Raw genomic sequence first — 25,552 nt, 5'->3', positions numbered from 1 at the left:
AAAGGCACACCTTCCTGCGAGAGCCTGAGCGTGGCCTTGCGCCCACATTTGCAAGGAGCACGTCCTCAGCCACACTGACTGCTGACACCTGCTGCCAGCAGCCCGCATTGCCAGCGGGGTGACCATGCCACGAGCAGGACAGGTGCATTGGTATTGCCAAACAACTGAAGTGACCACCTATCTCTCGGAGCTGGGGTTCTGCAGATGCTCTTTCAGAGCTAACCCTTACATCCTCTACAATCAGAATTCCTTTGCATTTTAGCTTTTTTGTTATTGTTGTTGTTAAATTCTCAGTGACAGTAACACAACTGCTCCTGTGTGCTCAGGTTCTTGCAAAAGGTGTGAAAGTGAGAGGACTCAGGGAACAGCACCTGCAGCACTTTCAGCAGGCTTTCGCTGAGAGGTGTTGATTAGCAGACTTCAGAAAAGCTTGACTCCGTCCTTCATATGATACCAAGTTAAAACAATTTCTGCACAAAGCAATTCAAGCCAAAGGCAAACTGGGGAACAGAGCCTCAGCTTCAACGCTACCTGCAAATGCAGAAACATTGCTCCAAGTCCTCAGGAAGGTGCTCAGCAGCCCTCAGAGAGAGATTTTATGTTCCCTCACTGCTGCCTGGGTTTGACTTTGACAAAACATTCCCTCCCTCACTCCAGCATCTTGGACAAACTGTGTCCGAACTGTCTTCTCAAGGACTCCAATGCTGGAGTGGCAGATATAGATTTTTATTACTGGGTAACGTTAAGTTAGAAAAAACAAAGAGCCACAAGGCCCAAGGCTCAGTGCTAGTGGCTGGACCTTTTTGTAGACTCTTAGCACTGTCCCAAATATAAGATACTTCCTTGCTGCAGCCTACCCAGGGAACAAACCACGTGGTTAAACCAACTGTCTCTACTCATTTTGGGATACCACAGGTCAGCACAGCTACCGAGTGTTAAACAAATGGCCCCGTGGTCGTGGCTAACAGCACAATCCACCCCTAGAGGTGGCACAAGCCTAGCAAGCTACGTATGCAGGAATCTGAAAACAGACCATAAATGCCCTGTTGGGTTTTGTCCTTAACCTTCCTGACTGCTTTTACCCTACACAAGCTGTGTGTGTGACAGCAGTAATCATCTTCAGTGATCCCTGTTGCTGTGCAATCCTAGAGCAGTCATGAAGAAGGGGAAATAGAGGATGCAGTGAAATGCACCTGAAGTAAAACCTGCTTTGAACTCTCAGCAGGTTTTGTAAGATCGAAAAGAGAGCTGTTGATCCAGGGAGAGCACAAGTGGGGAGGAGACAGGCTTCTGCTGCCAGGGGAAGCTGTCTAGCAAGGCAACCGGTAAGTAAACTGCACACAGGGTCAGACAGCCTGAGCTGGAGGCAGCAATTGCAGCACGATCCCAGTGGCTGTTCTCATGAAGAGCTGCCCTAACAAAGGGAAAGTAAAGTCTTTCCATAAGTCAGTATAGATAGCACAGAGGTAAGTTATAAGTTATATGGTCACACACTCCGTGCCAAGCGGCACAAATTTGCTTAGAAGCAGATAAGTACTGAGCCTCTGCTTTATATCTCCTCGTCAGACTCTCCTCTGACACATCTATACAAGCAGGATCACTAACCAGACAGGGAAGCTCAGAAAACAAGCAATTGCATGTGGCAATGAGTGTTTTCTTCTTTAAAACCTCTGTGTAGTTGGGGTTCAGCCAGAAAGTAGCTTCCAGATGAGCTGTAAGACATGGCCAGCTGTGGAGACCCAAATCCTATTTCTAAAGTGTAAAAAAAAAAAAAAAAGCCTATTCCATCCTACTAAATCATCCCTGCTAAACAGCTATGGATATTTCCCATCACAAATCTTCTGTTACTTAGTGCTTATGCACAAAGTAATCCTTTGTCATCTTCTGCCCAAAAGACATCGCAGTCCTTAAGCAGATTATTTCAGTGTGATTTACAGGAACACAGAAAAGTTGAAGAGATCTACAGCTCAGGACTGCTTATTCTCCAAAAACAAATGAGAGGGGCAGCTGCCGATCTGTAACGAGGGGACAAGTCAGTTCACTGGGCTCTAGGAGTCAGTCTGCGATGGCAAAACCCAACCTCGCACAGGGAAGCTGGGCAATAACAACGAACATGGCGGGCTCATACTGGGCGAGATGCAAAATCTTTATTCCAGTTCTGAATTGGAAAAAAAAATCACCTCCACACATCACCATTTGACAGTTCAGTCAGCATGGGGAGAGGTCTTGCCCAGTGGAGGCACAGACTTAGAGGACACAGTCCTGTAGGCACTTGGAGAGGAAGCTCAGCTTCAAAGTACAAACACTGAACAGTTTGGCTTAAATTTTTAATATAAAAACTCACTAAAAATGCTAAAATGTGACAAACCATTGGAAATACTGTGACAAACATTTGCCCTTACGCAGTATAAAACAAAACAAACCCAAACTTGCAAGAAGCTTTGAAATGTATGTTTTCTTCTTCCTCCCGGCACATTGGACCATCACCTACTTAAAATGTTCCTCTACAAAATCCATGGCATCTTCGCTGCGTACTTCACTGCAACAGGCTACTCTCGATGGACCAGCACAAATAAACCCAGTAGAAAGAGGACTGCGTACTGCAAGAGAAAGCAGAAGAGACAAGAGTGTGCACTCACATCTAAAGATGCAGAAACAACAGCAAACATACAGGGCAAACAGCACTCTGCACACCAAGTTCTCATGAGGTAATTTTAGCTGGGGTGGAAGAAGTGGGGAAAAGATTAAAGAACTCTTACCTTAAATTTTGGATAATCATTCATTAAGATGGTCACTATTCCAATATAGGGCACAAATCTACAAAGACAGAAATAAGAAGGAGAGTATTCAAGGTTGCACACGGAATAGGCACTGCTCTGTACAAAGGAAGTGCTTGCTGTACAAGCATGTTTTGTATAGCTAGCTGTTATGGTTAAACATCTTGGGATTCTTCCTGCCAAGCAGGAAAGCCACAGCAGCAGGCACTGAGTGGATATGCAACCCCAGTGCGTGTTTTAGCCTCTGCCTTCTTCAGCAGAGGTGCAGAAGCAGGCTGCCTTCATTCCTGCCTGATGGGGTTCTTTACCTCTACTAACATAAGTGGTGATTTTTTCCTATCAACCCTTTAGGTTCTTGGCCCTCAAGAGCTCAATGGCACCTTGAAGCAATCAGACCTATTGAGGTACTGCTGGGAAAAAGGTTATCACCAGTGCTCCCTTGCTTGCATCTTCAAACAGGCTAGCTTTCCTGAGGGCCACTGTAAAAGGAGCAGAGGCCTGGCCAAAAGGCAGGTTCCCTTGGATCGAACAAGGCAAAGTCAATCAAATTGCTCATTATGCGTGGTGTGCTGCAAGGCAATTCAACCCAGTTCAGCAGTCACCACCTGCAGCTTGTCACTAGTCCTATTTCCCCAGCTCCTTTCAACACAGTAAATCCACATCCAGGTGCCAGCAGGCTCCTAACGCCAACCACTGGAAATAAAACATGGGTGTAATAGCAGCTTGTTTTCTGAAGAGGGAGGGAGGGATAATTAGTATCAGGTTTGCAAAGAATCGATTTAAAATAAACGAACAACAGTGGACCTGCCTTGGGATGGATGGATTTGGCACAAAAACAGTTTAGCTTGTAGAAACCTTATCGACTGCTATAGCAAAGAGCAAAATCTAAACAGCCCTGAGTCAGCTATCTAATCCCAATTATTCTAATACTCTTGATGGTTAACTGAAGTGACATGCTTATGCATGATCTGGAATATGAAAAAAGCTTAATGGTGAGGGGAGAGGGTTTGGTTTGGTTATTGTTTGTTTTTGTTTTAATTTTACTGCAGTTATCAGGAAGACCAAGTTCTGTCGATATTGTGAGTACTGAAGCTCTTTTGTCTAACTGAAGGAAGGTCCTCAGGAAAAAGGACAACTCTTAGACCAAAAGGCCAACCAAGCCATGGAGATTAGAAACAGGTGGTTGTTTCCTCCTGTGAGAAGGAGGAAAGAAATACTAAGCAAGCATGCTCTCGGGCCTCCATCAACTGATGATAACCTGTACCAATTGAGAACCTTATCTTGCACACAGGGGATTCCACATTAGAAAGTCAGATCTCACTTCCCTGGAAAGACTCTGACTTGCAAAACAATTTTGATAAAAATTCTCATCGTGCCTAAATGCCTGAGCATGCACTGCCTTTGCACTGGTGTCCATTCAACGTCAAAATCTCAGGATGCAGCTCACAGCTTGACACCTTCACTTAAACAAGCTCAGAACTGAATTACCTTCGTCTTTTAACTCTTGGTGGTACCTTTTGAAACAGTCACAAAAACCCAGCAGGGTGAGTTCAGGGAGAGCGGGATTAACAGCCGGCGTTGGGGAAGAGCAACGCAAAAAGCTGCAACTTCCTCAATTTCACTTACCCTCTTGCTCTTCCTACTACGTCCTTCTTCTCCAGCCAATGTTGCCCTCGTTTGTACAGCCCTCTGTCATCAACAGCATTATTGTCTCCCTTTGTCAAAAATTTGATGTCACCGTTTTGCCTAGCAAAGATAAGATGGACAGATAAATCAGAGAAAAAGAACTTTTCAAGAGCTGCTTTAGAACAAGCATGTTGAGACTAACATAAAGATAATAAAGCAATTGTGTTCTTGATGTTTGAGCAGGATGAAAGACGGAAACTCTTGAGCGCAGAGGAAAGAAGATTGTTTGAGGGGAAAAAAATGCAAATGGAAGAATGAATTCTGGCCCAAGCCAAGCTTTCCTGCAGAGTTTAAGATCAGAACCAGCAGGATGAGCCATTTCTAGTGAAGGTGCAGCTATTGTCTCTCTGTTTTTGACCCCTCTCATGTTGATGCTTCTTGTGCTTTATATACATATGTTGGACTCTGGGCTCGGCACTACCACCCAAAATGTGATTCTGGCGTTCAAGGGTATAGCTCTACTCAGTAGCAGTCAGAAGCAAGCTGAAGCTTAGAAATTATTAAGAAAGGGGGACAGAACAAAACAAACAATACCATTATGATACTGTATGAACTCACGATGTGCCTGCATCTTGAATGCTCTGTGTAGTTCTGAACCCCCTACATCCTTTTCTGAAATGAAGAGGAAAACTGGCAAAGGTTCAGAAATAGTTAACGAGGTCTGGAACCATTTCCATACAAGAAGCAACAGACCAGGACTCTTCAGCCTGGAACAGACAGGACTGATGAGAGATATGATGGTAGTCCAATTTAAATGAGCAACTATCAAGCAGCTTTTCACTGCCTCTTCTGATACAACACCTAGAGGACATCAAACAAAACTCAGAGGTAACAAGTTAAAACAAGTGAGAGAAGGTGCAATGCATAACTAACGCAGTGCAAACTAAACCACGTCTCTCTGTGGTGGGATAGTTTGGATGGCAAAAAATTACATCAGTTCAAAAAGTGACTAGATATCCCACGTAAAGGAGTAAGTGGGGCCATTAATACAGATCTATCACTTCTTGCTCGAAACCATAATTTGCAGAAAGCAGGGAAATCATCACTGCACACTCTCCAGTTTTTAGTTTGTCCTTAGGTGAATTAGTTAGCTTGTCAGAAACAGGATCCAGTGGTAGACAAACCTTTGCTCTGACCCGGAAACAGCTGCTGTTATGCTCTAGCCTTACACACCATGCTTTGCATACTTCCCCAGGCATTTCCATCCTGCTTTCTGGACACCTGGCAATGCTTGTGTCGAAGCAGCAGCTTGTGCCACTGCTCAGAGATCAGCTGGCCCCTGTCATCTCCCTGTGTCACCTGAAGGCAGATGCTGAGCGGCAGCATTCCTGTTGCTTGATTCTGTAGGCTTGCTCACATAAACAACAGATCAAATACAGCATGGGAAAGCACGCAGACCTTCAGAGCTCCTACCGTTTTCATCATTTCCGAATACCAATCTGTGTTACTTGACATGAGAAGCTTGGAAGGGAAAAAGAGGAGGGAAAAAAAGGACAGATCTCTCTTCAAAGCACATCTGGCTCCCAGTGTGGGAACAGCAAAAACCCTAGGAGCTTACAGATACGGTCTGGAAAAAGATGAAGATACCCAAAGGTGCAGATAATGTAGTTTCAATTCTGAAAACTAATGGTGTAGTAGCACAACATCTTACTGGAAAGGTTCAATGCTGCATCACGAACCAGTGTGAGAATCTCTCAGTAGGGCTGCTCTGCTGTCCGAAAGGTGAAGTGAAAGCTGGTCTGGCTTTCCTGCACCAAAACCACTAAGTACCTAACTTCGCAGACTCTGTGCTTAGTGATAACGAATGAACCCCATTTCACTCTGAACATGAAGAAAAGGCTAGCAAGTAAAAAAACATTTTTGCACTGAAACAATAGTGATGTGAACTGGAACCCAAGCTGCCGCAAAATCATGGGCAACAGGGTTGTCCTGTTTACCTTCATTTTGACACCCCCATTAGCTTTCACAGAGACTTTTCAGTTTTCATACTGTCCGTGACTACAGAAAGAAACTGGACTCTGTCTACTCGGAGGACATTCCTGAATTCGAAATTCTCACTGGAAAAATATTCTTCAATTAGTGAGCGAAGCAACTGATACCTTAGAGTATGAGCTGCTTTCGATGCCCAGCTTCAGGTCACAGTACTCATTTTTCAGTTTTATCTTTACTAACCCAAGGGTTTGTCTTATTTTAAAACGAAAGGAAAAATACAGGAGAATGGCTTGACTTCACAACATCTAGGACTGGTACTATGGTCCTGTTACATTTTAATTAAAAAAAAAAGGTGATGGATACCTTAATACCTAGTGCTGAGATAAAGCCAGGCAAAAAAAAAAAAAAAAAAAAGGTGGTGATTATCTGGAGAGAAACTGTCACACTGCATGTAGATTTCTGCTCCTCCTTCCCATACACTGAGAGCAGAGAGAGGACCCTGACTTTTCTCGCCTCTTCAATCATCAGCCCATGCAGCAGCACCAGAGCCCAGATGAGGCTCTGATGAGGGGAGAAGGAAAGTAGTGTTTCACCTAAAAGCGTTCCCAAGACATCTCAAAAAGTGCATGTGCAGCATTAGATACCAGATTTACTACATATAACGACCTTATTTTGATTTTTAAATTAATGGTATCAAAACCAGTACTCTGAAAAGTGACTAAACCATCGTTGCAAGTTTTGGGTGCAGAACAACTCGGTACAGCAAACAATCTGTTCTGTCAACTGGGGGAGATGTCACCCTCTCTCAGCCAAGATTTAAGCTGAACTATTCACATGCATGACGCTGTTTGAGCTCGAAATTGGGTCAGACATGTGGTCTGCACGTCCCAGTAGCTGTGGCTGCTACGAATGCTTGGGGAGAGAGAACCTCCCCATCCCATCAACCTCATCTGTCTACAGCAACCCTCAAATGCCACCTTTACATGTGATTCAGGTGATTCACTAAATCTATGAACAGATCTCTGAGCCCTGGTACAGCTCTAGTCCATCCATAATGCAGCAGGCATTTACTCAGCAGAAGCAGGTGTTGGGACACCACCCAGTTGTTGCCCTCTTCTCAGAGCTTGCTTGAATAAAGAGGGATTTGGTTCAAGGTTTGGTTTTCACCTGAATCCCTCACGGGGCTGGCTCATATCCCCCTGGACTGCCCCTGAAGGCTCACAACTGCAGAAAAAGCCTTGCATGGAAAACCAAACGGGAACGACATTGTTTTTCAGTCCTTCAGACACGCACCCTGCTAAACATTTTGAGAATGAAGAGTACACAGTGCAGCACATCTAGGAGCCCTGAGCATAGCAATGCAAAAATTCCTACAGAAACACCCTGCCCCTATACGAGAGCAGGAACCTGGACCAAAAAAGAAGCTTTGAAATAGTAGCGTATGCTACACACAAAATGCCCTTCTTCCATAAAGTTCTACCTCTACAAACAAGAGTCACTTCACACATACAAACCCAGCCACACCTAGAGGAGACAACACAGGAATTTGGGGTGGAAACCATGGCACAGGAGACATTAAGTGACACAGGGAGCTCAGGATACTAGTACAGACTCCCCAGCTTGTGAATTCTGCCAGCTGACCCTCATAAGGAAACCAGAGGCCAGATTTGGTCTGTCTGAAACTTCGATGTTACTTCCGGCAGCAGGATACCTGTTACTGAACTTTCACCATTCTTTTAGCCAAGGAGATGAGGAAAAATACAATTAATTAGATAACTGCAAAAGCCACCAAATTTGGACATACTTCTCATGAATTTTCAGGACACGATGGACTATAGGAATTTCCCTTCCTTCTATCCTAAAGACCACGATTTCTCCCACTCTGATTGGATCTTCAATTCGGTTTGTTAGGAACAGGAGATCTCCTCTGTGAAACGCAGGCTCCATGCTTCCACTGCAAAAGAGAAGAGGAGCAATTGAGCAATATTTAAACACTCAGAATCAGGCTTTGGAGTTTATAGTCTTTTAAGAAAGATCTTGCAAGGTTCTTAACTTGGACTCATTAGGAAAAGAGCACTGCCAGCAGCCAGCGTTAAGAACATACCAAATAGGAAAAGCCTTCTGCTCTCTTCATAGTAACTGGGCTGACGACAAGCAGCAGCAACTCTGCCTCTGAGCAATCAGCTCGAAGTGCTACACTGGCAGTACTACAGCGATGGGTAGCATTTTAAAGTTCATTTTTTCGTACAGGTAGATACATGATCTTTGTGAGCAAAGCACTGAAAACATACAGGCATTTATATTCCCATCTGGAACAAACAGACGGGTGTGCTAAAAATTTGTTATTGTGATTCATCACTTTGCTTAACTGCCTCATCCCAGGCACCGCTATTCAAGCTATTTTTCTCCTGTCTTGTAAATGGCAATTGTTACAAAATACTTAACCTTCTTAATTCCAAATAAATAATGCAGCACAAAAGGAAACAATGAACTTTAAAGTACTGGGTGTACTTCTGTTTTATCGCAAGACAGTGCAGAAGCTGCTCTTCAGAAGATAAGATCGCATTGCCGAAGAAGGGACGTGACCTAATGGCCCCCGTCCTACTCACTGGGAGGTGCGGGGCAGAATGTCTCCCCTGAACTTCACAGATCCGTCAGGAGTGCCACCTCCTTCAATTTGTATGAGTCTTGCTAAATGGCACGCCGCAATTAACGCTGATGTAGAAACGCACCGAAAGGCCAAGGCAGCGACAGAACATGACCTGTGCAATACGCACGCGGCGCCTGACAGTGCCAGCACCCAACAGCTGCCTGAGAACGCCAGCAACGGGAATTTGTCCCAGTAAGCAGGAGGACACAAATAACAGCGGTAGTACCCACGGCATCGTGCTTTTGTGAGGCAACGTGCAACATCTGAAACACATTCACTGACAGTGGTATCCCTTATTTTCAGCCACACATGTATGAGGGCATGGCTACAGCTCACTAGAAGGCCAGGGAAAAAAATGAGCAGCCGTGAAGGGACAGATAGTGGATACTCGTGAGGATGCAACACAACACTAACAACGCTCACTGGGTATTTTAGCAGCAAGCCTGCTCCCACTCAAAGATAAACTCCTCCTCACTGTAAGAGTTTATTTCCTGGCACCTCAAAGATTTCAACCTCTTTTTACATTAATCCAGACTTGTCACACACTTCAGCTACTCGTGTAGCAACAAGAGAGGCAGGCAGGAGGTAACTGCACTGCGATGTCCTGCTGCTACAGCCTGTACCAGGGGGACTGTCAGCCACCAGCCTCGCTGAGACGTGAGCTCCACCACAAACTCTGCTTTCATACAGCGGTGATGCCCCAAGCAGTGGCTCTGTCAGTGGTGCCAGGCTCCCTGCTCCAAGGCCTTCCTTCCCCACGTCTGCCTTCACCCACACTGCCGCGCATTTTTCCACAAGTTTCGGCAGAAGCGGCTGGGTGGAGCTCCTGCCATATGTCTTTGAAGTCCTCTGGTTTCTTCCGCATCTCCTTCCTGAGGGTTACCCCCGTAACACACACGTTTGCCGGCTGACAGAAGCAGAAAAGTAAGATGTTATTCTTACATCAGGCAACACGTTCTGCCTACCTCCTCCACAGAACGGCTGAGGTTGGAAGGGACTTCTGGATGCCACCTGGTCCAAACCCTGCTCAAGCAGGGACACCAAGAGCAGGTCGCCCAGGTCCACATCCACGTGGGTTTGAAGATCTAAGAAGATAGACTCCACAGCCTCTCTGGGCAACTGTGCCAGTGCTCAGTCACTCACACAGCACAGGAGTGCTTCCTGACGTTGAGAGGTCCTGACAGTGGGCACCACCAAGAAGATCCTGGCTCCAACCTCTCTGCAGCCTCCCTTTGGGTGTTACTTCTTCTCCCCTCTTAGAGAGGCTCTTGCCCAGCCAGGGCCTGGTGGCTGGGCTGCAGGCAGGGTCTGCTGCTGCCGTGTGTCTTTAGATCATGATCATGTCTTTAGATCCTCCAGGGGGGGCAGAGAGCCTGGAGCACCACCACCACGCCCATGACCACAACCACGACCACCCTGAGCAGGACCATACCCATGCCCACGGCCATGGCCATGACCACCACCGTGCCCACGACCATGACTGTGCCCATGACCACAACCATGAATGACCGTGACTGCAACCACCACCGTGCCCATGCCCATCACCACGACTGTGCCCACGACCACAACCACGAATGCTGGTGACTATCTCCATGGCCACGACCATCACCCCATGACCATGACCATGACCGCGACCACCCCCCCGCCGCCCAGGCCGCCTCCCGCAGCAGACCCGCGGCTGTACCTGAGCACCACCACGATGGGGCTCTCGCTGCCCGTCACCACCATCAGCCCCTTCCAGATCATCAGCGCGGACGAGACGATCATGCCGAAGTTCAGCACCTGGTAGTAGAGCTGGGGGAAAGGGGGAAGGGGAGGGGGCGAGAAGGGGCAGCGAGGTCAGCCCGGACCCCACCGCCGGCGCCCCCCATCCCATCCCATCCCATCCCATCCCATCCCATCCCATCCCATCCCATCCCATCCCATCCCATCCCATCCCATCCCATCCCATCCCATCCCGGCCCCGCACCTGCCGGCGGTTCATGCGGCGCACATCGTCCAAAAAGTCCAGCGACAGCATCGCCGCTGCCGCGCCGGGCCCCGCGCCCCTTCCGCTTCCCCCCGCCGCTTCCGATCCCGCCCCGTCGGGGGGAGGAGAGAGGGGGCGGCCCCGGGGCCTCCCCGGACGAGGCGGGGACGGGGGCGAGGCTCCCCCCGGCTCCCTCGGTCCCTCCGTCTCCGCCCCGCCGCCGCCAAGCAAGCACGGACCACTGTTGGATGCTTTTATTTGAAATACTTTGAAGTAAACATCGTAGCAAGGCACAAACGCCGCTGCGGATTAAATAGGTTATGTGATGGCTTGGGAGTGCCCCCCGCTATCGTTACTCTACGTAGGCTACCTCGTAAAACATTCCCTAGGCTAATGTACACAGTATCAAAAAATACAAAGAGTCCAAACTGTTCGTATCAAAACACATTGAGACAAGAAAGTGAGCGATTCGAATGCAATAAGATAAATAGTTCTTAAATTATTTAAACATTGTCATAGTAAACAATAACGAGCAGGATTCTGGCTCAACATAAAAAAAAAAATGGTACAGGAGATAATTATATTACACGAAGCATGTGTGTGCCAGGGGGACGAGCGAGGGAACAGCAGGGACAGAGTCAATATGACCACGGGGAAATAATCGCCTCCGAAGAACTGGATGACACCGAGCCGGGGGGAGAAGCGCTAGGGAAGGGCTAGGGAAGGAGCTTGAGCCCAAGGGTGAGTGGCAGCAGGGGCAGCCCAGCTCTGCCAGCACCTCTCTGGGGACTTCTCCCCACTGATGCCACCAGGACACGGGCATCTCAGCCACCCAGAGACACTACGGTCACAGGCAGCCCTGGGAGGAAGATTTTCTGCTCCAGGGACCACAACACCCCGTCCCCATTGCGCCTTCCTGGTGCAGAGGCGAAGTGCCATACCCACCCACTCTCACACTGGATGACAGTGATTGAAACTCTCTTTCAGGGTGAGTAAGATTTGTGACATTTCATTAAGTTACCTTTCGGAAAATAAGGTTGTTATTTAGGGCAGTAAAATAAACGGAAGCTGGGGTACAGCTTGAGCCTGTCCTGCGGAACACAGACAACCTCAGATCGGCCAAGGGCAGTTCTGAGGAGTGTGTTCTGCTGAGACAGCATTATGAATTAAAATGAGTATAACAAAGGCAGGATGGGAAGAGAAAAATAAGTCATAAATAGGAGAAGAAAGAAAGCGAGACAGGGAAGGCAAGGCAGGGGCTCTGGGCAGAGGCTGAGGCAGCGCACACTCAAAGGAGGAGAGCTCATCTTTAGGAAACTGCAGCTGCAGAAAGTGCTCCTTGATCCTCAGGAGTTGGACAAGCTCCAGCGAGGATTCTGGCCCTGCTTTCCCTTTTCACCTCTCTGATCTGGCAGAGAGTTAGTGCTTAGGATGAAATGGCAGGGTTTTTTCCTTTTTAAATTTCCCTTACAAATGGAAGTTAACGGAAAGCAATGTCCATCCCAAGAAATCAACAGAATATTTCAAAGATTTGCCCCATCCCCACCCAGTATTTTAAGTAAAAACCCCCAAACAAAAAACCCCAACAGACCAAAAGGGTTTTTGTTTCATTTTGTTTTTGTTTTTAAGTCTTAAGAGACTTTGAATGATTGTTCTGAGAGGTGCTATTAGGACCCTCCACACCACACGTCTGCCTGTGTTCACAAAGAGCTGAGTCAGTTTTGCACTCTTTGCATTTCAGGTTTTCTTCTTCCACCGTAGTGTTCATCTCGCCATTATACCCCTCATGTCCGTTCTCATTCATCTCTGCCTGTAACTTCTCCCTTTCCTCTTCTTCCTCCTCCTGCTCCTCCTCCTCTTCTTCTTCCTCCTCCTCCTCCTCCTCTTCCTCCTCATCTTTTACTTTGTGAACGATGAAGAGGTGTCTGTTCAGAGAGATGTGAGACGTGTAACACAAGCCGCAGAACAAGCACTGATACGTGGAGCTGTCTGTCTTGTGCTGAGGTATGTGTTCCTGAAACTCAGTACTGATGTCTGTTGCAAATCCACATTTAGCACATTTCCAATGCGCTTTCAGTTTTTTGGCTGACGGCGCGTCTGAACCTGCAGTGGTCTCTGCCTGACCCAGCTCATCCGTTGCCATCCTCTTTGGAGATCTTGCCTTAAAAAGTAAGATGGAAAACATTACATTATTGTTCAAAACCATGTAAGAATAAGTCTTAGCTTGCTAAATTCCACACATGCATTTGAAGACCTCTGAGAGCGAATGTATTTATGTCTTTTGTTACAAACTAAATAATGGCATGCCTATGGGCTCTTCTTGCATTGTCTTCCCTAACACCACCTAAACACCTCGGGGTTACTGCAATGCCTAGTCCATCCTCCATCCCAACACACAGGATCTCAGATGCTGTCCTGCAAAGTGAGATGGGAGCTCTGGGAGGGGCTGGCTGGGCAGAAACGTGATGCGAAGGTGAACTTGAACATTTTCCCCTCTACTCAGGCATTTTCTTTGTGCCATCTCTCATTAACTCATCCCCTCTGTCTTACAATCCCACAGCGTGCCTTTCCTCCCACAAGGATGGCTTGCTCACATATGTCCCTTCATGTGATTTTGTTATCTCCTTATCCAGCAGGATTGTGCAGTCTTTGTTTTACACACACTTAGGCTTGTATTTGCAGACACAACTAGAGCTGTACGAAGCAAACTGCCCTAGACACATCAGCTCTGCTTCGAGGAAGCAGCCAACAGCTCATGGAAGTGAGTTCCAGGTTTCCCTTTCACTATGCCTGTGACCACAATACAAATACAGCATAAATACAGAGGGGACTCAGTCTTGGTTACAGTCCCTCTGTGCTACGGTACTGATGAATGACAAACAGCAGTAATAAGGAAAACCTACTGCTATTTTTAAAGTAAACGGAACAAAGAAACCCAGCCAGGCAATCCTGCACTCCAAATCAACCCAAAATAAAATCAGTTGAATGTTTGCTGAAAAAAAAATTGCACAGTCCTACTTAGGAGGAACACCATTCTCTTATGTAACATACAGTAAAAAACAAACAAACAAACAAAAAAACGAGAGAAAGCAGAAAAATGCACCATGCTCATACACCTAAATGAAACAACACCATGGCAAGGGAAAATGAGGGTAAAAACAGACCCAAATTAGTTCTGGTTACAAAGCAGCCTGGAAAATGGTCAGTTAGAGACAGGGCCACACATTCAAAAATAATTGAAAAATGCAAAATACATTGCCCTTGTGCTGCCACAGCTCAGCTGCGCTTTCAGTTCATATCACAACACTTCTAGAAAGCAACAAACTGTATGGAGTTTACAGAAGAGGAGGGCAATCTGCCCAATGGATGTGAGAGGGCTTTACTGCCACAAGGCTGCAGCTCGACACAACACCCTGAGTGGACAGCTGCTTGCAAGGTACACTTTAACAAAAAAATAAGAATATCAGTTACTTCTGCTGCGTCTCTCTCTGGAGCTTTTGCTTTGGCCATCTGGGATAAGTCTGGGTTTTTGATGCCATGCATGAGGCTGATGTGATTCTCCAGCATGAATGGCTGAGGAAATGTCTGATTCTCATCTGTGCAGTACCTTGGAAACAAAAAAGGAAGAAAATTTATTAAGGGAGATGCCCAACTGTTCATTTCATCCTAACAGCTCTTCGTTACGTGCCAAACCAAGAGGTGTCATTGAAGACAGAAGCTGGTGAGTAACGTACTATTAGATTACCGAAAGAGGCAGCAAATCACCGTTTTAATAATAAAATATTATCCCTGACGAATCTAGAACAGTTTAGAGCTTACCACAGTAAGTATGAATGAGAACGAAAGTAGGACACACATTATTTACAGTACAGTACTTAATAAACACAGGGATGAGGGGAGATCAGGCCCACTGTGATACATGCCACACAAGCACAAGGTAAATAATCAAGATGGAAAAAGAATGGGAGAAAAACAGCTCTCAGTTGAGAGACCTCATGACTTGTGGAACACAGGGGAGCCCTGCAGCAAAACCAGGTCCTGCACCCAGAACTCCCACACACCGGTGCAGCATCACATCCACAAGACCATATTTACCACAGCGCGCTTAAAATTCTTACAAAACCTCTGCACTTCCTGCCTTGATAACAAGAATCTAGTCAGGAACACTCACAAATGCATCATTTACGCGTAACCGCACCTTAAAACTTGGAAGGCTTCAAGAGGTGCCGGAAACCACAGTGGCATTTCAAAAGGAGATGTGGAAGGGTTGAGCCAGCTATTCACCGGCCCTTCTGGGTGACCAAGGTCTACTGCAAGTAAGTGCCAGGTCTCGCAGGCACATAAACCACCCCTCTGCAGCACGGTCAAGCATGCAGAGTATTATGATTAGCAACTGGGACACCCAAGATGGACTTTGTGCTCTTCTGCAGGCTGCCAGCATGACATAGGGACGGTCCATAAGCTATGCATTGACCCAAGCAATGAGGCAAGTAATATCAGACTTCTCTGAAATGCACAAAATTGCAGCTGAAATGTAGGCAGCAGGGGATGAAAAGCAGCACATCGGAGATTAAGTGTCTCTGGGCAACAAAGACATTTTTAACAGCAGACAGGATGATTCCTACTGATCTTCCAGCTTCTCTACTGGATGGAAATTAAACAACTGTCAGTAACAATATGAAAATACAGAACTGCTCACTGAATATTTCTGTTTTTTAACAGGAACCGGTTGGATGATAAATCAATATTTAATAATGATGGAATTTTTCTCCCTCATGAAGGCAAGATGAGAGGTTAGTAAGTGGCATTTATCAAAAATAAACAAGTTGAAAATCAAGCATTCCAGACAGTTTGTACTTGAGACTGGGAAAACCAGAGCAAGTTCCGATAACAATAACCAAGTACACTATGAAAGAAAATACATAAAACATCAGAGTATCTTGCAACTTGTTTTAATTTGGAATTCTTTTCATGGGAAAAGATGGGAAAAGTTGCTAAAAGATGCTTTCCTAATTATTCCAGTGACAAACTTGGCATGAGGGTGTTTAATCAAAACCTCCAGCACTGATTTTGCCCGACAAAGTTAACAGAAGGCAGAGGCCTACGCATGGCCAAGGGAGAAGGGGAAATCACAGCTTGAAATGTTAGAAGTGAGAGGACAACTACAAGACAGCACAATGGAGTCTCCGAAATACTTGACTAATGGATTCAATAACAAACTTCACTTATACTTCCTGGCCTTCACGTGGAAATTCAGGAGTAGAGGATGATGTGAAGTTAAGGCATCAGGACTGATACAAAGTGCCTGGTAGGAAAAAGAAAAACAACAGCACCCAAGCAAAAAAGGAAAGCAGCAGCAGAGACGTGATGCCTTTGAGTGCAGAAAGGAGCCAAAGAGGAATTCAGAGAGATGAAGGAATCACAAGTGGTAGTAATGAAGGTGATTTTTATAACAGCACTCTGCACTACCTAAAAGGGATTGAGCCAGTTCAGAAACAGGTTTTGGAAAAGACCCAAGGGACGGAGAGTCTTCCGCATCTCCTGGTGTAGAAGCTGTTCTCGGGTCTAAGGCACACACGCATAAAGGCAGCTGGAGGAGACACCAAGGGCAGACAAAGACAGGGTATGTAGATAGGGAGGAACACGGCCACAGAGGCTTGGTAGAGATGCACTGAGGTCAACTAGCTGACAAAGGGAAGACCATCCAGAAGACCTTGGATCCAAATAAAAAGCAGCTGTTGGAGACTCTGGCATAAGATTTTCAAGGAAGAGACCTAATGTGAAGGGTGCTATGATTTCACTAAGTCTTCCACTAGAACAATTAAAGAGGACACAACCACTGTCCAGTTACGACTTCATCAGCAGATTTTGAGAAGGAGCAACTATGAACTTGAGAATTAAATACAACCACAATTCACTTGAATTCGTAGCTGCGTCTGATGTGAATATGGCATGACCACAAACCCTTGGGTAAACTATGGATCCACAACTGCATGCTGAGAAGTAACAGAAGAACTGGACTCTAGGGTCTGTACGAGCTAGTAGGTTGGCACACCCCAGGTTATTTGTATGCAAATCCTTCCTGGCTAGACCTTATTTTCATTTTGATTCTTATACACCCCACTTGGAAAACAACCGATCCAGAGAGAATAGATTTATACAAACCAAGAGCACAAAAAGACCATCTCCAAAGACTCCAAAGACCATCGTCCACAAACTTAAAGCAGAATGAATTCGGGGAGTACTGGGAGCCAATGTTTCATTTCCTCCAGAGGCTGCAAGTCACAGCGCAGTTACAGGAAATGGAAAATGTATAATTCCTGGCTGGAAAATGGGTTGGGAATTTACTCCTATCAGGCCCTGTGGTGATACCAATCCTTCATCCATTTTTAAAAAGCTACTGTGGCTCACTATGCAATCCACAGACAGAGTACATGAGAGATGTACTCTTCAGAATAGGCTTTTAGTAATTTAAGTGCAGTAAAGCAATAGCACACTCTTCAGAAACACTTGCATTAAGCCAAGATTTTAGTTTAAAAAAATCCTGTACCCTACGTCACTGCAAACTTCCCTTCATACACAAATGTACTTTAATTCCATGTTTTTTAGAAGGATATCTGAGAACCTGAGACAGGAATCAAGTCCGCATGATTGCTCACTGTATGACTTATTCTGCAACAGTAGATGAGAACAGTTGCAGAGGCAGTTTTGTAAGCACTGAGCTCTGTCCTTAACTGACATTGTATTCACAGTTAAAATATGTTCACCGGCAACAACTTTCATTCACTGCTGATTCACGTAGTTCCTCTGAGGTCTCCAAATCCATTTTCCAATTTTGAGGTGCATCTTCTGAAACAAACCCAGGAAGCTTAATTCTCCACCACCCTGCAGTTTGCGCAGTCAGTTCTGCCTGTGCAAAGTGGTGGCAAGACCTGGTGCCCTAGATTCATTAGCAGTTTACACACCTTTTTTCCAAGGGGAAGGCACGTGAGTGATGCACAATTACACAAGCCACAAAGCAGCAAAGGATTGGCCCCAGATTTTATCAGCTGTTCCACAAGGGCATGCAACATAATTCTCTTTGCACCTGCAGATCTCAAAATCAAACCTTACCCTAAGTTTCCAAAAGGTATTATGCAGTCCAAATCAAGGACTTACTTTAGCCACCAAGTCTCTCATGTCTAAAATAGTCTTCTCACTCTCTCTCAGTAATTTCTATCCTGGAGTAGATTGGAGCAGACACGATCTATTACAAATAGCTCGGAACTTGAAAGATTAGCCTGCTATTGAGTAGAAATTTGAAACGTGGTATTTAGTACGTACCAGCAAGTGTAAACTTTCTTTGCTGTGTCGTGATTATTGCGGATGTGTCTACGCAGACTGTTGGAGGCGTTAAATGAGCGTTCACACTGTCGACAGGGATACCTCTTCACAGACTACAGAAGAACAGAAACATCTTTTAGTAACAGGGAGACAAAAGGTACTGACTGGATTCTAACTTTCCCATGCTGTACATCTGGACCTTACCTCTCACGTGCAGAATATTGCTCTTCCACTATTAAAGATCACTGATATTTTGGGGTTTCACTTATACTCAGCCCAACAGTTAGTTAATTATAAAAAACAGAATTAGTTAAAGCATATGCTTTTTAAAATTAGTATTATTAAATGGGAATTGCATTAGATGTTTTTGCTGTGGGCTCATTTCATTACAAGACCCTCTGCAGAATTAATTCAGGGGAAGGTCCATTCTCACCCAGACAAAGGCAAGACCCCAGTGCGAAGTACACATCTGCCAAGTCTACCCTTCCCTTAGACTTTTTAAATAAATACAAGTATTTACTGAACTATTTGGCAAACCTATAGAATTCAAATGGCACTCTCACCCTGCCCTAATCTTCTTCTCTTGATATTTGTCAGGTGGGCAACCTAGCATTCCATTCCCCCAGTCAAGCTAGAAGGAATCAAAGACGATGATCCAGATTTTGACAGCCTCTTCTCATGGGACTCAAAACAGGGTGATTCAGTACATCAAACAAGAAGTCCTGATGCCAAAGTACTACAAAATCTGGCACACACGACATCTTGGCCTGTGTTCTGCAAGCAAGTTAAGAATTAACTTGACAGAACTAGGTCAAGGCAACACAAGGCCTGAGCTGGATAAAACCAACAAAATTGAGATTTACGGTTCCTATAACGATACCTCTGCGCACAGCATGTATCTGTTACAGGAGTCTTCCCCAATTAGATGTACCATGATATCTACCAAATAATAGTGTCACTAGAGAGGAACTGTATGTCCTTCTCCAGCTTTATTTAGATCCGACTGTTGAACCAGCAACTGGAGAAGACATGACTTTCCATCCGCTTACCCAAACAACAAAGCCTGGCATTAGATGTAGTGGGAGAAGGAACAAAAAAAACAATAAGGTACACAGGTTGTGCAGTATATGATCAAGGACAGAAAGTGTGCTTACAACAGGCTACCTTGTTCTTTCTCCTGGCTCTACTCTTATTCCTCAATGAGCTGGCAAACAGATTATCAGTTTCTTTTTGCCTCAAATATTAATGATTATCAGTCTGGCTTGCTAAAAATGTTGTTACCAAGCTAAAGTGTTTCATATGAGTCCTTACCCTTCCATGACTTCTCTTCATGTGGGACACGTAGGTTTCCCGATCAGGAATCCACTGTGAACACTCCTTGCAAGTCCAACCAGTTCTTCTCAGTCTGGACTTGGATTCGGGATTGTGTCCTTCCATCCTCATGTCCTTCCTCGGCAGAGATGAGTGGGACGTCCCATTGGCTACTGACAGCTCCTTTGGTAGGTTATGAACCTGGTTCCTCGATGACTTCTCAGACTTCTGGCGAAAGCTTAAAAGCTCCTCAGGATTCTGAGGGACTCCATGAACACCCTGGACAACAAAAATAATCAAATCAAACATAACATTAATATATAATTTGTATAATACACCTTTATCTATAAATAACTAACACCTATTATCTAAATAAATAATTTAAGCCCCCCTCCAAACACTATGTTAGTGTCTTACTCTTGTATATTGTCCCATTTCCCCTTGAAGCTGGCTGCAGCGCTTTCCCCAACAAGAGATTTTCCCAAGAAAGACGAAGCTTCTATTTATGCTTCCTGCGTGACAACAGCAGCTCCTTGGTGCTGTCTGTTTAACATTTTGGATGAGCTCTGAGAACTCTGGTTAAAAAGGGAAGATGTAATGAGAGAGAAATGCTAATTGTCATTATTTCAAGAGCCTAAGCTCTAAAAACACATTGCTTTGGTAAATGCTGAGCGAAATGTTTGCTGTTATCTTGGGGGCTCCAAAGCTGCTTGATCTTTGCTCAAGGGAAGGGAAGAGACAACCTCTCAGTTTCTCCAACCTTATTTTCTTTAATTCCACAATGCCTACTGCTATTTACATTTTCACAGTTCAAAACTTTGCTCCTGACAAATAAAAGCAAGCACAAAGCCAGAAACCAGCCTTATATGGAATATGTTTTCAGGCTCTTTGGTTGTTCAACAGGCCAAAATCCCTGTCCCCCAAAAAAAGTTGTTTTAACAAAGAAAATTGAACATAAAGAAAATAATCCAGAATTGAAGAGCTGTGGGAAAGCAAAAGGAAATAAAATAGCAACATACCAAAGAAACCTCAAGAAATTCCCCTAGGAACAACAACAGCTCATCCACACAAAAGGATAATTTAGAGGTTTAATTGTGCACAGTAATTAATAACGGGTAATGTTTCAACACACGAAGGCCCCAGGCCTTTGGAAGTCTTTCCTCGGGTTAGACACCAAACACAAACTTCAAAACACAAAATCTCATCTGAGAAGACTGCGCTTTGCACCTGATCCAGCTGCTGTCCGCAGAAGCTCCTTCACGAAATCGCAGGGCAATGGCAGCTGCTCCGCAGCATGGCCAGCTATTTAGGGTAACATGAACACTTCACCTTTATCCCCATCTGGAACTCTCAGGAGTGTTTTATGAGCAAGGAGTACATTAGCACCCATTACTCCATTCCTCCTGTTATTACACCACTGGAGGAAAAAGAAAGGAGCACAGAAAAGTGAACTGACTTCATTGCAGAATCAATAACAGGACCCAGACCTTCCAACTCCTCTCTTATCCTTTAACAACGGAAAGTCAGGAAAGATGAGAAGCCACACGGTTTCTTTGTTTTTCATGGGGGCACAGACCAGACAACACCTCCTACAAACGCTATACTGCATAAAGGACTGGGACCAAGTAGAAGTGATGGGTTAATGCAATTACTACCCTGCCACAGCCAAAAAGCCTTTTTCAATTAAAATCTCAAAGACACGTTGATGGCCAAATACAGTGGTTAAAATATTTTACAAGTTTTGCACCAGCACCCTGACATCGACAGTACACAAACTGCTGCAGGCAGGTCCCTGGGCCTGGCATCTGCAAATGAGCTGCAACAAGCTGAGTACTTCAACTCAAGCCCAGCCATCAGCATCGGGGCTGAATGCCTCTTTGAAGGTCCCAGCCTTAATCTCAACTCTGTTTCCCCAGCTATAATACAGGAAGATTAGCAATCATCAACTTCACAGGAGGGCTTCAAATTTTAATTCATTAACACATGCAAAGACTTTCCAGATTTGCACGTTAAAGGCAAAGGGGGAGAGAGCAAAGTAGTAGTTTTGAATGTTTTTCTCTTTTAGGAGCGAGCTAAGGAATTGTCTGACTATTTTAAGTGTAAGTATAAACAAAGTCACCAATTAAAAAAAAGTCACTGTTTTTTGCTAATCAAAGGGAAATAAGACTTTGCAAGCTCTTCCTTCCGAATGATACCAGCAAGTCTTCCAAGACAATTTTCCCTCCAGTGTTGTTAGATACTGTGCACAGAAATATACTGACTGAAACAACAGGAAAACGTGGTGCTCGCATTCATGGTATAATTGAATCTGCAAGCCCTCATATGCATCCTGCTAAAAATCACCACCAAATGGGCAATAACGTGCTTTTCATACACGTATCATAGAATCACACAATGGTTTGGGTTGCAAGGGACTCGAAGACCATCTGGTTCCAACCCCCTGCCATGGGCAGGGACCCCTCCCCAGCAGCCCAGGCTGCCCAAATCCCACCCAGCCTGGTCTTGGGCACTGCCAGGGATGGGGCACCCACAGCTTCTCTGGGCAGCCTGGGCGATGGCCTCACCACCCTCTGAGTGAAGAATTTCTTCCTTATATCTAATCTAAATCTACCCTTCCAGTTTAAAGCCGTTACCCCTTGTCTTATCCCAAAGAGTCCCCCCCAGCTCTCCTGCAGCCCCTTCAGGCACTGGCAGAAGCTGTGAGGTCTCCCCAGGGCCTTCTTTTTTTCAGGCCAAACACCCCCAGCTCCCTTAGCCTGGTTCCATAGAAGAGGGGCTCCAGCCTCTGACCACCCTCGTGGCCTCCTCTGACTTGCACCAATAGGTCCATGCCCTTACGCTGGGGCACTGGACCTAGACACTGAGCTGTTGACCAGAACTCTTTGAGTGCAACCATCCAGCCAGTTCCCTACCCACCGAATGGTCCATCCATCAAATCCATGTCTCTCCAACTTAGAGACAAAGATATCATGGAGGACAGTGCCAAATGCTTTACACAAGTCTGGGTAGATGATGTCAGTTGCTCTTCCCTTACCCACCAATGCTGTAACCCTGCTGTAGAAGGCCACCGGATTTGTCAGGCATGATTTGCACTCAGTGAAGTCATGTTGGCCGTCACGAATCACCTGTTTTCCATGTGTCTTAGCACAGTTTCCAGGAGGATCTGCTCTGTGGTCTTGCTGGGCACAGAGGTGAGACTGACTGGCCTGTAGTTCCTAGATCCTCCTTTTGTCCCGTTTTAAAAATGGGGGTTATGTTTCCCTCTTCCAGCCACCTGGAACTTCACTGGACTGCCACAACTTGTTAAACATGATGGACAGTGGCATAACAACTTCACCCATCAGTATAACCGAACTACGAATGGCTGTGAAATCACTGCATTGCTTATTGCAATATGAGCTATTACTGTGGGAGTGCAGATTTGGAGCACTCTCTGGACCACCACTTCCACCAAGTTTTTGGGCTCACCCAGAACTATCAATCTTCAGACCATCTCCTTGAGCATCCCATGCTGTGCCGGGCCTGCCATGGAGCGGTGCCAGCAGGGACACACAAAGCAGGGGACCCTAATCCCAAAGGCTGGCAACTCCAGGGCAATTATTTCTGCCTTGGTCATTCTCATCTCATGATCTGTTGTGATTCTGCAGGCAAGTGGAGCAGCTGGGGAAGTGGCCAAAGAGCCAAAGCTGCTCTTTTTTTTTTTTTTTTTCCCCTGTTTGAGTTCCAGAAAGAAAAGATCCAGCTTTTCTTATATAAACCCAGCAATACTGTGAGCAGAGAACACTTCTCCCTGCCTCCCAAGCAAAGATAAAGCTTCCTACCAAGCTTAATCACTTCCTTGGTTTAATATAGAATAGTTTAACAATCAAAAAGATTTACATGTAGAAAGTACGCCTTTGTCACAAAGCTAAATTAGATATAGATGAGAGTAACTGCCTGCAATATTACCAACTAATTGCTCAACTGGTGTATCCAGATAATACTGTAAGTTTTTGCAGTCTATTTTTCCACTATTGCTCAAGAACCTTCCACTTCTTCAACCAATTTCCTTTAACAGTTGACACAAACTCTCCGTGAACTCAAAACTAGGACCTCGTATCAGTAAGTGGTGGGAGTTACCTACCTTAACGTGCTGCATTAACTGCTGTTTCTGCATATAGACCTGCTGACACTGCGGACACTTAAACACGCCCACTAACAACTTGTTGGTATTCTGCTGAAAGTGCTCTTGGAGCAGCTTCTTCTTGTTAAAGACAGTCTCACAAGAACATTTGTAGATCACCCTGGAACAATTTAAAAAAGAAAACTCACTCTCTCTTCGTTAGTTATCTTGAGAAGACAGGGGAAGAAGTTATCTTGGCAAGTTAACTTCAAAAAGGGATGGGCTTCTAACGAGGGCTGCGCTCCCAATGTATTGTCAACATACACCCACGTGGACCACCAAACCATTAACTCAACTGGGAAGAATTACAAAATGCCCCAGGCACATACCACAGCCTGCTAAAAATAAGTTTACTTATATGCATATGTGTAACTACCTACACGTTTGTGTCAGTAAGTGCAGATGGAGGGGAGCAGACCCACAAGTATACTAGCTACACATTACTTTCAATCCTGCCTTTCCATGCTCCCTCCCTTACACATTTTTGGCACTAACTCAGGGCTTGATACAAAGTGGAAAAAACAGGAGGTTTCTCTCCAGTGATTTTTTGGGGCAACGCTGCATGGCACAGCTTTCTCTTCCTTTTGAGTGCCAGATTCAGCAGTTACCCTGGAGACACCTACCACAAGGTGCCACTCTGACTCCTGATGGACAAAGCATAACAATTAAGGTCCTTTTACAGATGTAAACAAAACCAGGAGCCCCAACTCCTCTCCTCCTACCCAAGCAGACTGCATTCCTATCAAGGAGAGCACCCTGTTGTTAGGAACAAACCTCTGCCAGCAGACAGTGGCAGCTATTTTTCTGATATGAGGACAGAAACCAAAAAAAATGAAAAAAATGGGATGGAAAGGGGGAGCTCTGGAACTACCCAGCAAAGGAAAAGAACGGGTAATAACAAAATACTCACTGAGTCGTCTTGTGAGGCTCTCCTGGGTGCTGGCTGGTCATGTGAGCCGTGGTGCTGTCTGCTGACTTGAAGGCCATTGGGCAAAAAGAACACTTGTGGAAGACTTCGCAGTGTTTCTCATGAATGTGCACTTTCAGCAATGCGAGGGTCATGAAGACATTGCCACAATGGATGCACCTGGGGGACACATGAAGAAGAAGCTAAGTTAAAGCTGCAATATTGCTTTCAAAAGGCACACACCAAGGGAAAGCAGCACAGAGGGAGGCAAGCACCAGGCTATGGCAGGTCCTCGTTTAGTCTCTTCAGTAACAGCGCAGAAGAATCAAGGAGGAATACGATACAGGAACTCACAAGCTGGGCAGATCTTACAAATTGGCAAGTGAATGCATCTATAAAAGAAGCCTTCGGAGACTACAATGATGCAGAAAGAACAAAGGAAGATATGGTAGAGCAAAACGCATCCCTGTATCTCTGAAAGCCAAGTCTTTTACAGCTGCAAATGAAGAACTGAAGTAGAAGCATCTGATGAGGTCTCCAGGTAGTAACAAGCATCATAAAGTTAATCCCCAGCACACTCACACACACAAAAGAAGAATATTCAGCTAAGAAATCTTCAGTAACCCTGTACAATTGCTTTTTCTCATACTACACTAAGCAACAGCAAATGATGACAGCAACAGCAAAGATACTGAAAACAGCAACAGAAACTGATTAGGCTCATTAAAATCATTAAGACCCAGGTGCTGTCTGGATATCGCTTGTCTGGGAGCTGGGGGGACGCTCTGGGAGGACTGCGACGAAGCAGCAGAGGTTGCAGGTGGAGCCGGAGGGT

General features: G+C 45.4%; 2 protein-coding genes across 4 annotated transcripts in view; both read right to left on the bottom strand.

Moving 5' to 3' along the window:
* Positions 1-2,125: 2,125 nt before the first annotated feature.
* SEC11A (SEC11 homolog A, signal peptidase complex subunit) lies at positions 2,126-11,137 on the bottom strand. Its single transcript, XM_084532329.1, has 6 exons — positions 11,015-11,137; positions 10,730-10,839; positions 8,200-8,349; positions 4,404-4,523; positions 2,760-2,817; positions 2,126-2,600 (listed from the first exon to the last, which is right to left on the bottom strand). The coding sequence occupies exons 1-6, from the start codon at positions 11,063-11,065 to the stop codon at positions 2,550-2,552; spliced, it is 540 nt and encodes a 179-aa protein (XP_084388455.1). The 5' UTR covers positions 11,066-11,137; the 3' UTR covers positions 2,126-2,549.
* A 116-nt stretch (positions 11,138-11,253) lies between these two features.
* Positions 11,254-25,552, bottom strand: part of ZNF592 (zinc finger protein 592) — a 40,642-nt gene continuing 26,343 nt past the window's right edge. For 2 of the 3 annotated variants that reach the window (XM_084532326.1, XM_084532327.1), the window contains exons 5-10: positions 24,721-24,897; positions 23,772-23,931; positions 19,649-19,927; positions 18,338-18,450; positions 14,486-14,621; positions 11,254-13,175 (exon numbers count right to left, since the gene is read on the bottom strand). In XM_084532326.1, coding sequence (XP_084388452.1) covers positions 12,639-13,175; positions 14,486-14,621; positions 18,338-18,450; positions 19,649-19,927; positions 23,772-23,931; positions 24,721-24,897 — 1,402 coding nt within the window. In that variant the 3' untranslated portion in view covers positions 11,254-12,638. The remainder of the gene's footprint in view (positions 13,176-14,485; positions 14,622-18,337; positions 18,451-19,648; positions 19,928-23,771; positions 23,932-24,720; positions 24,898-25,552) is intronic. The other variant, XM_084532328.1, reaches the window with a different exon arrangement.

The sequence above is a fragment of the Aythya ferina genome (genome assembly GCF_964211825.1).
Source record: "Aythya ferina genome assembly, chromosome: 11".
Taxonomy (NCBI): Eukaryota; Metazoa; Chordata; class Aves; order Anseriformes; family Anatidae; genus Aythya; species Aythya ferina.
The sequence above is the reverse complement of the archived record's forward strand: the minus strand, read 5'-3'. Positions and strand labels throughout refer to the sequence as shown.